The sequence below is a fragment of the Primulina tabacum genome, chromosome 14, assembly GCF_025594145.1.
Source record: "Primulina tabacum isolate GXHZ01 chromosome 14, ASM2559414v2, whole genome shotgun sequence".
NCBI classification, from domain to species: domain Eukaryota; kingdom Viridiplantae; phylum Streptophyta; class Magnoliopsida; order Lamiales; family Gesneriaceae; genus Primulina; species Primulina tabacum.
The window spans coordinates 35,515,677-35,529,286 of record NC_134563.1 but is presented as its reverse complement, the minus strand read 5'-3'; the positions used below and the strand labels follow the sequence as shown (position 1 = coordinate 35,529,286).

General features: G+C 32.2%; 1 protein-coding gene and 1 long non-coding RNA gene across 3 annotated transcripts; both read right to left on the bottom strand.

Annotated features, from left to right (window-relative positions):
- Nucleotides 1-1,020: 1,020 nt before the first annotated feature.
- On the bottom strand, nucleotides 1,021-5,787 carry LOC142524716 (F-box protein 7-like). 2 transcript variants are annotated; one of them, XM_075628798.1, is made up of 11 exons: nucleotides 5,603-5,787; nucleotides 5,171-5,257; nucleotides 4,894-5,006; nucleotides 4,050-4,166; nucleotides 3,862-3,958; nucleotides 3,228-3,301; nucleotides 2,639-2,692; nucleotides 2,440-2,541; nucleotides 2,302-2,360; nucleotides 1,948-2,158; nucleotides 1,021-1,351 (listed from the first exon to the last, which is right to left on the bottom strand). In XM_075628798.1, the coding sequence occupies exons 1-11, from the start codon at nucleotides 5,610-5,612 to the stop codon at nucleotides 1,292-1,294; spliced, it is 984 nt and encodes a 327-aa protein (XP_075484913.1). In that variant the 5' UTR covers nucleotides 5,613-5,787; the 3' UTR covers nucleotides 1,021-1,291. The 2 variants fall into 2 exon arrangements, with proteins under 2 accessions (XP_075484913.1, XP_075484914.1); XM_075628799.1 differs by having other exon boundaries at nucleotides 1,948-2,098.
- Nucleotides 5,788-9,765: 3,978 nt separating this feature from the next.
- Nucleotides 9,766-11,496, bottom strand: LOC142525519 (uncharacterized). Its single transcript, XR_012815085.1, has 2 exons — nucleotides 10,970-11,496; nucleotides 9,766-10,219 (listed from the first exon to the last, which is right to left on the bottom strand). It is a non-coding gene; the product is annotated as an uncharacterized LOC142525519 (long non-coding RNA).
- Nucleotides 11,497-13,610: the final 2,114 nt, after the last annotated feature.

The following is a 13,610-nucleotide window of genomic DNA, read 5'->3' as shown; positions in this document are numbered from 1 at the left end:
ACCTACTGATATTCGATATTAGATAGAGCTGAGTACAATTGACTAGTAACATTTAATTGACAAGATAATTTTAAATCTGAAATTTGAATTCGACTGTGCAGGATACATTTCTTCCCCGAAACCCATCTTGGAAAGCCCTAGTGTACAAGGAAGATACCAAGTCTAACATGTGAATCGTGATGTACCTATCTATCTTCCACCTGAGGAGTCACCACCTTTCTATGTGGAAGCTGCTGCTGTTTGTTTGCAGAACCTCTACACGTGTTATAAAATGCAAGTTTTTTTTCATTTTTATAATCTTTTATCTATATGGATTTTATCGATTTGTTATAGAAAATCCTTTTACTCCAAATATGGCAAGATCTCATGATCAATTTTATCAGACATATATTTCATTATCTATGAAAAATATTAATTTAAAGATTCGTGATTTTGATCATCTATGAAAAATATTAATTTAAAAATTCATGAGACTGTCAGACATATTTTTTTTATTTAGATCATCTATGAAAAATATTAATTTAAAAATTCGTGAGATTATCTCACAAAAAACCTATTCTTTGAATATTTATATAATATTACGACTCTTAAGGATGAAATTTGATCGTGGAAAGTAACGCACAACATTGAAATTGATAAATTGTAATGTATGATGTAATGCAAAGATTGCATTTTTATAGTCACACGTATAGAACTGAAAATTTACCTCACTTTTGTCATATATATGAAGTTTATATTAAACATTAAAATTATAATGCAAAAACTGTCTAAATTATAATATAAAAGAAAACTTGCAGGCTATAGTGCACCCCCCACGAAACAGAAGAAGAAAGAAACCTTGCAGGCTGTAATAGTTGAATTTGTAACACAAAATTGGAGCCTGTAAATCATAGTTCTCCGATATCTTATTTATATTCTTTTGAAACATCATAGTCATACGCCCATGTGACTCATATTCAAGATCTGTATAATGAAAAGTTTAAAGACATACTGTCAAACTGTTTTGTGTGGTCATATAGCTATTAAAAGATCATGTAAATAGAGATATTCGAATCATAACCTTCCATACACACAGACACATCAATATGTACATATTACGTTTAAATTTTACATGTGAAGCTGGGACACAGCAATAGCAGCACCAATAAGTTCAGCATATTTCAGGACACAAGCAACCAGGATGTAATGCAAACGTATTACAAAATAAAGTTTCCTATTTACAGATATACATACATATATGCACGTACATGTATGTATATGTTAGGAGGAGGTCTCGAACGTGGTGCTTCGATCAACCAGGTACAAAATAATCCATCTTGTCCACAGGCAGATTCAATACTGATGTTCCAACCTACAGTATGCAGGTCACAGTTATACGAATTAAACCCACTCAAGTCGGCACGAATGTTATTTGATTTATATTTCACACTATCAAATGTAACCATCTCGATCATATTCGAATACATTACAAACCCAAGTTGAGTAAAATTTATTTTGTTTAATAGCTTCTGTGCCAACAGGAGCTTAAACAAACTAGAGGTCGAACAATATTTTGAGCATTTGCTCAATATAAAAAAAAATTGCAATATTTGCTCGATATTACTCAATAATTTAGATCGAACATCACTAATTGTCTTTGTATTAAAATTCAATTCGAGGGAAATAGTTCAATTCTTAGCTTTCAAACCAGCTAAAACAAATTCTAACTTAACCTCAAATTACAAAATATCCAACTTAATTTGGTTAACTTGCACCTTCAGCCTGAACCAATCTCCTTGGGTCCAAGAACACACAAAAACATATGTATGGAGATCAATCCAAGAAACCTCAGGAGTTCAGATCTTTATATTTAAATACAATGCATCTCATAGATTAACCAAACCATCACAATCCAAAAATACAAAATCAAGTGTTGTTGAGAGATGAATGGAGGAAAGAAATACTTACTTCATCGAACGGTACAAAGACAAAAGGAGTTAAACCCCTTCTATGTGAAATGGCTGGAACGTCAGGATTATGTGTTTCATCTTCTTCCCATCCTTCAACTACTCCAAGAATCTCCTCATCCGGCCCGCTGGCCTCCGCATCGTTCACGCCACTGGTAACAAGTGAAAGGAGATCCAATCTATTGTTAGCACCTACTGTTGTACCCCTTAACCTAGATGACATTGCACAAAGGTAGAGTATCGTCAAAATATTTAGAAAGATACGGAATCTTGCTATTCACTAATAAATAGAGAAAATTATCCCAGTTAAAGGATCTTCTTTTAATGTTCCAAATGCAGTGAACTCTATAGATACCTCAACCGGATTCTTAGCACAGTTGGTCGCAAGCCAGGATACAAAAGAGCAGCTTCAACCTGCAAATTGTTGTATTATTTAAAATAATGTACCTCACAAAAGTTAAACAGCTTTGGATAGAAAATAGAAAAACCTGACCTTGTCTTCAGTAAGCGTGTACTGCCCGCTAAAAACACAATCAGCTTTTGTGGCCCGAAAATTCATGCATTTCACCACATCTTTTACTTTTTGTGATGAATTCTATCAAATTGCCAAGAAGAGAATAGGTATCAGAATCAGATGCTGTAACACAATTCCTAAATTGGACTGCATCCAAAACCCAGTTAACAATTCTGACCTTATAGAGAAACCTTCCAGAAGGATAGAATCTCAAGTAACGAAAATAGCACACCTGAAATGCAAAAAAGAAGGGACTGGTTACATAATTATCTTACATCCAGGGAGATATAGTAATAATAGGAACGTAAACCCATAGACTTTGTTTACTTTCTTGGATAATAACACATGAAATAAAATCTTTTCTTTTGCTGTATAATCCTTTTCTTCAATTGTTTTAGGTAGTTCTTCTTAATCATGAGCTGATAAAAAACATTCAAGACTTTGCAACAAATAGCACAATGTGCTTCCAAAGATTAAAATATTACTACAAATGCCATCATAAATATGACAAATCAGAATTAAATTTGCTGGAGTTATTTCAATAATGAGGCAAGAATACATAATGGATTATTCATAAGCATCGACAAGACAAAACGAATATGAGGAAGGGATAAAATCTAATGAATTCCATCTAGCTGTTAGCTAACACAATCTATTTTCTCATTAAAGTACACATTATCAACCAGGAATCTCGAGGCACATCTTTTATGAAACTTGCGCCAAAAATCTATCAGAGACTATCACAACTGAAAATAAATAAAGCATACAATATGAACTGGATTACTGATCTTCCACTCTGCAATTCCAGCACGAATATAGGTATTCCGACTGACATAAAGACCTACAAATTCAAGCATTCGTGCATGAATTAGAAAAATCGGCTGACATTTAAATACATAATTCCATCTGTACAAGCCCAAAATATTAATAAAAAAAAGAAGTAAAACCTCTGCAAACTAAAATTTTTATATGTCTGAAATGCTAGCAGCAAACCATAGAAGCCAAACATTTTCGCTGCTAAAAAACTATGTTAAAGTTGAATAGTTCTCATCTTCAAGATACCCTCAATTAAAACAGTAACCAACATATTTCAATATTCTATCCATCTCCAAAACGTACCATATGAGCTTACCACGAACAGAGGAAAGTAAATCAAACCATAGAATCCAATTACCAGTAGTTTAAATCAACTATTTGCAATACTTCTGTAACTACTTATCCAGAGTCCAAAGGGAAATGTTTCACGAAATACGTTGGTAAAATAGGATACACTTAATAAATCTTACCATCAGTTCAAAGTCTTGGCCTTAGGAGCCACTTCTGTAACTACTTATCAGGAGTGCAAAGGGATATGTTTAACGGAATATGATGGTAAAATAGGATACAATTAACAAATCTTACCATCAGTTCGAAGTCTTGGCCTTAGGAGCCACATTTTCTTCCATGAACCATCATACTTAGAATGAAGAATCTTATAATTTTCTGTTAGTCCATTGACCTAGTCACAGAAGAGCAGAACTCAGAATGAAAACTGGAATATATAATTACGAGGAAAAGATTAACAGAAATAACAGTGTGTCAGCATCTACCTGCCAAGCTTTTAAACAAGCATTGCGCCAAAACACAGGGATACGTATTGTATATCTCCATTTTCGACAAACACAAGTTGCCCTCCCTAGGGTATATGGAGTCATTCTTGAAAAGATCTGCAATTAATACACCGCATTTATGAACTCTGTGGGTACACAACTTTAAAGTAATACCGTAAATAGATTATATGATTGACCACGAGAGTCAACTGGAACTATCTTTCTTTGAAGAAAAGAATCTCAGTTTTGGAAACTAATTATAGAAACGAACAGGACTTGGAGAACACATACAATCCTAACCAGACCGCAATCCATGACCATACATGGTAGCCCACAATCCTATATATTTTCACCTAAAAACACGGAGTTGTAGAATCGAGGGTTTAGAACCGCACTATATGACAAGGCTTACATTATGCAGTATCTTAAGTTTTACTAACCGAGACTAGCCTTAATTGGAATTTATCAAAATTTCATTAATGAAACATTATGAGGAAGAAAGGAGAAGAATTATTGACCCGGTAACTCTGTCGGTTCATTGTCTTTCTGGAAAGGAATCATAAACCTAAAGGTGCCTCTGTAAATTAACATTGCATTATCCAGCCAAATCTTATCTCACAATGTTCAGTTTTAGTTTCGAGAACAAGTTCATAATATTATTGGATATAATTCAAAACAGTGGCCTAATCATCACGACTCAAACGGTGGCCCACTAATACAACCAAGTACCTCTTTTTTTTTTTTTAGAAGTTATCGTGTAAGCAGAAATAAAACACGAATGCAGGAACAAAAATCATGACACTGTCAGCCTAAAATATATGCTTACTTCGCAGAAGAGTCATACCTCCAAAAGCAACTCATCGGGTAAGCGCATGTGTATAAGTGCTGGATCAACATATGGTTTGCCACTGACGCTCCCAACAGGAGCAACAGGTCTGACATTAATCCCATAAAGATCTAGAAATCACAAAGAATGCAAAAAACAACATTCTAACTCCGCAATTTTAATGTAAAAAAGGTCCTGCGTAAAAATGTAGACAACCCGCTGAAATTGGTTCAATAAATTTAATATATCTAAAATAAGTGACCGGAAATATGATTAGTTATAAACTTATAATTACCAAGCCACGGCCTTTGCGTTACGAAGAATCGAGCAGCCCTCAACCGAGAAGCTGATTCAAGCTCAGCTGCAAGGTTTGCCGCAGTATCTAGTAAAAACAAACAGCTTCTTCAGAAATTTCCAACAAATAATGCATAAACACCAATATGGTCCACCCTAAACAACAAGACAATTACCAAAGATCACAGGAGATGAATCAAATAAACACCCGACATAAAAGCAATGCAAGTTGGAAAACTGTTGAAAATCACAGATAAGTTTACACTGAAAAGAAGAAACTTTAGTGATTAACCCCAAATTCTAAGCTGAAACCCACTGAATTCAGACCACAAAATAGAGAATTGGACGCTCGTAGATAAAACCTAGATTCCCAGATAAACAAATATAAGATCTTTGTAGCATGAATTAGGTAAGAAGATTGAAATCCTCATACCTGAAGTCATAACTCTGTGAAGCGATTGTGTTCCTCCTCCGCCGACACTGCTGGAAATTCGTTTTTCCTAGTTTGGATGTACATGGAGGAAAGGAAGATTCAACGATCTCTCTGTCATTGTATTAAAACCTCAGCCACACACTTGACGGGCCGAACCCTACTCTGCCTCTCGATTATTGAGCCATTTTGTTATACATATCTTATATAAATATGTTCAAATTATCATTTTTAAGTAATTTTATAAAATTATACATATCACATATCGGACACTAATTAGTTAAAAATATTTTATTTATCAATTGTAACTAATTTTTTTATTTTATGTAGGTTACAGTATTTATGAAATAAATTATAAATTAATTAAAAATAAAGATTGTTTTCTAATAAAGAAATGAACATACCAGCTTATTAAAGATAGTTACTGTAACAGTTAGATTTTTTGTAATATAGTAAGAGATATAAAACTATATAATATATATTTATATTATGGTAGTCATTAATTGTTGAGTGTAATAATTGTCCTTGTTTTGAGTTACATCATTACCACTAGCTATAGCTTTTGGTAAAGCGGTAAGCACTCGTTCATACATTAATAATTAGATAAAGAAAATAGTCTTAACAGTTGGACAAAACCAAGATTTCCGAACTAGATGCACATCATAAATTTTCAAGTGAAAAAATTAATTGTAAGAAAATTAATCATGTGTTAAGGATATGTAATAAGTATTATGATGGATAATATATTAAACATGATGCAAAAACAATCAAGTCAAAAAGGATAAAATAATACTAGACATGGACTGGTAAATATCATCTTCCATTTTATCACGATCAATTTCATATTCATATGCTGTTTTCCAATATTATTCTAAAGAGTAAGGTCTCTTGTGAGACGGTCTCACGAATCTTTATCTGTGAGATGGATAAATCCTACCGATATTCACAATAAAAAGTAATACTCTTAGCATAAAAAATAGTACTTTACATGGATGATCCAAATAAGATATATGTCTCACAAGTTTTTGCCTATTCCAAAAAACATCAAAAAAATATCTCAGTTATTATTTAAAATCTATAATTGGAGAACATTTAAAAAAAAAATACATTCATAAACTTTTTACAATTCAAACACATACTCTAAGTTTTTAAAACATTAAAAATATTTTAAAAATACTTATCTAAACATAGTTTAGTCATCAAAAGATGGTCAAAAAAGAAAGTGATGAATGAATGATTGAACTTTCGATCAGAGACTAGGCGTTTTGGATTTTAGAAAAAGATAAAAGACCAGCTAGATTGGGTTGCTTTTGATTTTTGAAGAAAAAGAAAGAAAGAAAAGAAAGAGCTATCAGATTGACGTTAGTTGTATCAATACCTTCTATAAAAAATCAAAAGCAAAAAAACACTTTATGTAAAATTAACAGCACGTTAAAATTCGTGTTTTTAAAAATCATACATAAAACTTTCTATCAGAATAGGTAAATATGCCCGAGTTTTTATAACATAGAGGTGCAATATATTTGATTTTTAATATAAAAAAAAAAGATATATTAGCCTATTAATATTTTTTTAAGGAGTTTTATGTGTTTTAGAATTTTCACCAATAAATCATTAAGATTGAGCTACTTTATAATTTATTAAATTTAAATTCAAGCCAAAACTTCATTTGGGCTACTATATACTCATAGTTGAAGGACGGAAACGTAATCAAGAAATGAATTGAAATAATGCAAAACCCCTTAATTTTATTGGGAAATCGGCCAATTATATATAGGGCAATTTGACAATAACTCTTCAATCTTAGATTAAATTTTTTTTCTCACTCTCTATTCTTCCAAATATTTGTTCGAGCTCTCTAATCATTTGAATTTTCCAAAAATATCCTCGTGATGAATGAATGTAAGCAATTAGCCTCCGGAAGGGCAACATGTGCCTCTCAGCGGAAGTTAATCGTGTTATCTATATATATTCAATTAAAATGAGATTCACACAATTAAAATTTGGAAAAAATTTGTGTGAGACGATCTCACGGGTCGTATTTTGTGAGACATATATCTTATTTAGGTCATCCATGAAAAAATATTACTTTTTATGCTAAGAGTATTATTTTTATTGCGAATATCGGTAGAGTTGACCAGTCTCACAGATAAAGATGCGTGAGACTGTCTCACAAGAGATCTGCTCTTGAAATTTTACCTTCTTTGTAGTAATTTTAAAACCTGTATCATAAATGATCATGTAGCTAGCTGGTATCCACAGGGTGTCTTGATGCATGCGGATATTTCTCTAATAATTATTAATCCAACGACTAGCTATTTGTTTCCTTTGTAGCTTGAAGTAATCCCAAATTCAAAAATAGTGGTAAGACTGTTATATTGGAAAAATCTACTCTTGATTTTTTTTTTAATAAGATTATCAACTAATTATTTTATTTGAAAACAAAAAATACGTGATCCATCAATATTTTTTTATTTTATAATGAGATGATCGGTCAATCATTTCTTGCTTACAAATAGAAAATAGAACTCTCAATGTAGCATATACTGGTTCGAAAAAGAGCTATACATAAATGGTGCAGAATCAAAGCGTGTGGGGGCGAAAAGGAGCGAATTAGAAACAGATTGATACTGAAATGAACGAAACCCTAATCTTGTAACAGTGGCCTATCGGTGTGGTCTTTATTAGTATTATTATTGTATAATAATATATGTACTTTTAGGCAATGTTGACCGAGTAACGTAACGGGACAAAACAATGTGCGTAATAAAGAGTTCTTTGACTTCAAATGACAAAAGTGGCTCCTTATTTACTAGTGTGAGTTGAAATCAAAATAAAGATGGTTACCTTTGGTATCGACCCCATATTTTCTTTATTTTTTGGTGGATGAGAAAATAAATGAAGGCCACTCTTCACTAAGTTTCTTTTTTATTATTGTTGTTATTATTATTATTATTATCATCATTATTATTATTAATGACAATGATGAAAATAAATATATAATATTAGAAGGTATTGGGTGCAATAATTATATTTGTTGATTAGAGCAATCGAAACGTAGATTTGAGTTGTATCACTATCAACATCTATAATTTTTGGTTAAATTGGTAAACGCTCGATCCTACAATTGATATCAGAGTCAAGATCACGAGTTAAAGTCCTGTTGATTGCAAAGAGTGCAATTATTGATATGGAGATTGTAAAGTGGAATAATTGTCTATATTGGTTAGAGTAATCGAAATATGATATTTGGGCAGTTGTACGATTTAAAAGTTTTGAGTTGTACTGTTACCATCAGATATAATTTTTTATAAAACATCAAAGGCTCAGTCTTACGTAAGGATATTAAATTGTTTGGAGATATTTTGGTTTTAAATTAAAAGGGTATGCATTAATTGCATACAACGCTCGATCAAAGCTAGAGGAAGAATAGAATTTAGGATGGATCAACGAGATTAAGTTGACTTGAGTTGTCATTTTAATGAATTTGCTGAAAAGCTCTTTTCTTAACGCTAAAGCATTGATTGTCCAATGGATATGTTAGACCTAACAAAAGGGACACACTGCCCTACTATCTTTGTTAAATATATTAGACTATTCGATATGGTATAATTAATTTAAAAAAAAGGCAGCCAAGTTCTCTGCACATGCTTCACCATTTGCACTCGTGGGTAAAAAGGGAAAATTTCATTATTTAAAAAATTTTGGGAAAAAACCCAAAAAATTTTGTGAGGACAAGAGCACGTTCATGATCATATTTTAACTTATTTTTGTTGAAAATCTAATTAAGAACACTTTTCTTGAGGACTAGACAAGATATGGCAGAAATCGTGTGGCCGAGTCGAAATGCGTCGAATCGATAACTTGATATGAATCAACCAAATATAATTTACTTAGTGGATTGTTATAGTTTTAAATTCGAACAGAATAGTACACATAACATAGATATAGATCAATATGTATAATCTATAATAACCGTTAATTGTCTCACATTGGTGAGATAAAATCTTTGAGAGTTGCGTATATGGACTTGGACAATCTTTCCCTCTTGTTTTAGAAATGTACATAGAGTTTGTTATGTCTTTTTTTTTTTTTTAAAATAAAGATTCAAATATACAACCAATTTGTCACGCTCCAAAAAAAACCCTCAAATTATCATGATATAGATGAAAATGTGACTATACCATTTCAATCATATCGTAGATTCTATAATCACTTCCAATTCATATCAAGACAACCTCTCGCAGAGAAGTATAAATGGAGCAGTGAATGAAAAGCTCAAGTGTCGTGTTCTATACAAATCCCTTTATTTATTTATTTATTATTTTATTTATTTTTCAAGTCCTCTTTGAGAGAGTCCTTATCCACCCATATTTAACCTTTGCTCCTTCCAGCTTTGTGCCAACATGGCACATATTACCTTTGCTAGACCTCTTCCATCTGAGGACTTGAAAGAGATGACCAATCCGTCTTCGCCACCTCAGCGTCGTACGTATTTTCACATGCTCTACCACACTCTTGATATCCTTGGCCTTGTGTGTATTGAAGGGCGCTTTAGAGTTTTTGCCATTGTCCACGAAGCGACACCATTTCCTTCAAACTTGATTGATATGAAGGAGTCTGCCACGACCAAAGTTAAGGCATGCAAATCTCACAGTGTACTACTTAATATGGTAAATTTTAATGAGAAAAAGAGGTCTGCGAAACGAGTTTCCCATAAATCTATATCGACGATGATAAAAAAATCTATATCGGCGTTACATCATTAATAAGTTCCTAAGTATTTATGATCATCATGTGTGTATTGTATTATATATGATAATAAGCTGTTACACATGCACAGCTTACTTTTAGATTAGTTGAGGTCAATTCTGTGAATTGTTTTTCTAGCTCTGTATTATTTTTAGAATACATATATTATTTGAATCGTGGTTAACGAATAATAGAAACCGAGAAATTTTAATAACAGTAGAACAATAGGGTCCCTTTGGATCTCGTTCATTTCTCGTACCAATATTCTCTACAATATCTAGTGAAGGTTCTTTAGTTATTAATAAATTCCACCACAAAAGTTGGTCAGTTTACATTATATTACATTAATTATTTCTAATACAAACTATTTGTCACTTTTTATTGATTAAATACTTTAAAATCATTCCTGTAATCGTCATACATCACCCGAAAGAATTTGACCATGACATTGTGTATATATGATGTAGTAGTTTAAAAAGATAAGATCTGATTATGAGACACTGACATCTTTCAAATCTTTGTTCAAATCCTTTTCTCATTTTCCTCTTGATTAATCTTTTGCTTGATCCCTGGTTCTAAAGAAGCAAAATAATAATAATAATGAAAGGAAAATCTTACCTTCTTGACTGGTAGATGAAGTGCAAAAAACCTCAGTTTTCTGATGTTTAATGTCCAAACGATGAAGCAAATTTGTGAGAGCAAGAATCTTTGGTAAGGCTTTGGAGGGCTGTTTGGGTGCCACACTTGAAGAACCTTTTCTGTTAATTTGGTGAAGATGGGCTTGTTTTGAAGCTAGAATTAAGAGCCTTTCATTCAAGCACAGGGCACATACTCCTACAACCAGCATTTTGGGATGAACATTGCAGCATTTGATCCTGTCATCTCTATAGTACTCGATCATTTTTACACTTTTTGTGCGTGTTTTTTATTTTTTTGCGAAAAGGGATGTCGACAAGAAACTAGTTAGATAGAAATGAGAGAGCACCAAAAGAAAGTTTGATGGCACTGTGTGTGCGATATGATACTGGCTGTGAGGCAAGAATAATGGGCTTGAAAAGGGTGTGTAGATGTCTAGCTAGGTGAGTGGGAAAATAGGGTGTCTCTAAAAGAAATTAAGTAACAAAGAGAAAAAATACCATACGCAATGTGAATGAGAGATAACATTGCTTATATATTATTTCATATCATGTGCATGTCTTCATTCCACGTCTATATCCAAGATCGCAATCAAATAGATGATCATCCTTCTAAAATAATGAAAATGAAAATTATTTATATAATATAATTATATAAATATATGAAGATGAAACTTACAATCTCTATACTCTACGCACGCGATCACATTCTTTATGAGTCAGTAAGGGAAAAAATCTATTGTAATTTCAAGAAAAGCGTCGCAAGAAACATTAACTTTTAAGCCTATGGTATTGCTTAAAAAAACAACAATTTCTTAAGTAAGTAGCTTAGTAGATGGTACTCATAAAGATAATACTGTTATCCACTCAGCACATGATACGTGAGATGAATGATGAATCTATCATGTAATGAGTGATGAATCATAATCATTCATTCATATATCGTTGTTAAATGAACGTACATATAATATGTTGAGTGAATATGAGCAATATCCGGTAACAATACTCAGGTAAAGGGAGGGACAAAATTGAAGGGTTTCCGAGTAATTGAAAGGCCCACCAATTTATATAGATGTACACTATTTAGTTGGTGTTTAAATAGCCATCCACTTTGACAGGTTGGACCATGCCCATGTCATTGACTGCATAAAATCGACCTCTCTCTTTTGGAGTTTACCAATTATTTAATTTGATGCATTAGGAATTAGTCATTTTCATGATTAGGAGCAAAAGTGTTTGCGTAGAAATTTGTATTGGTAGGAGTTTATAATTTGCGTAAGAGTGTGGAAGATGTTAAAAGGAACGAAAAATGCCAAGGCCTTTTTATTTTGAAGAGTCCACCTACCTAAAAAAAGAGATTATTTTGGAAATTCCAAATATTCTACTGTTAATACTAGTGGGATATTCGCCATCCGGTTCTCTTGTAATAATAATACACAAAATTAAATAATTATATAATTGAATGTAAGAAAAAAACTTATGTGAAACGATCTTACGTGTCGTATTTGTGAGACAGATATCTTATTTGGGTCATCCATAAAAAAATATTACTTTTTATACTAAGAATATTACTTTTTATTGTGAATATCGCTAGGACCCGTTTCACATATAAAGATCCATGAGACCGTCTCACAATAGACCTTAATTGTCCTTTTCATTGTAGATATTAATTGATTACTCCAAAAATTAAATTAGTGAAAATAAAATTGATTGAAATCAAGTAAATAATCTCTTTGAAAAATAAATGAAATATATTTAATTAATCAATAGAGAAAAGACGTGAAACCGTCATTTCACATGTATTTTTCTTTTTATTTATTGAATGTGGAGTTTTTTTACTTGAACTTTGTCCCGAAAGTGTACTAGAGGTTTATGTCACTAAACCACTTAATGTGTTTGATATTTCATATAATTTCTTTTAAAAAAAAGTCATTAAAATTCGAAATCCGTTTCACTAAAATAGGGTGACATTTATTTCCATATTTTTTATGAGCCCCTTTCGAAATACATCATCGCGTTAGGTTGGATGCATATACACTAATTTTCGTCTCACTTATGGACAGTGATATTAAGATTTGGACATGTGTTTTTTGATCCAAAATTGTAGGCAAGAAAATTGTGCCTATGTTCACATTGTTGTCCAATGCGAATGTCCGCACTACCGTCCAAATGGTGACAGCAAAGTTTGAATCTACATCTGACTTTCACATTTGAAAAGTTTGCTAAATATAGAGCTTATTTGCTCATTTGCTAGACATCCAATCCCACAAGCTTTCTAAGCATCCAAAACTCAAGAGAGCAACTCAAGTGATAATAAAAAATTTGAGTGTTATTCTTGTGTGAGTTAAAGAAAATATTTTTTCGATTATACTCAGGGTTTGAGATTGTGAGAGATTGAGTGTCGTATACACTTGTAATATTTTCTCCCTATAATATATATTTGCAGTAGCTCCGTAGACGTAGCCTATCTTGGGTGAACCACGTAAATCCTTGTGTTCTTGCTTATTGATTTTATTCCGCATATTTTTTTCATCACGATCGTTATCGTTTCGGTGTAATTTCTCAACAAGTGCAAATCCAAAAACGTGGTAACGTTTTTAAAAAGTAAGACAAATTTTATGATT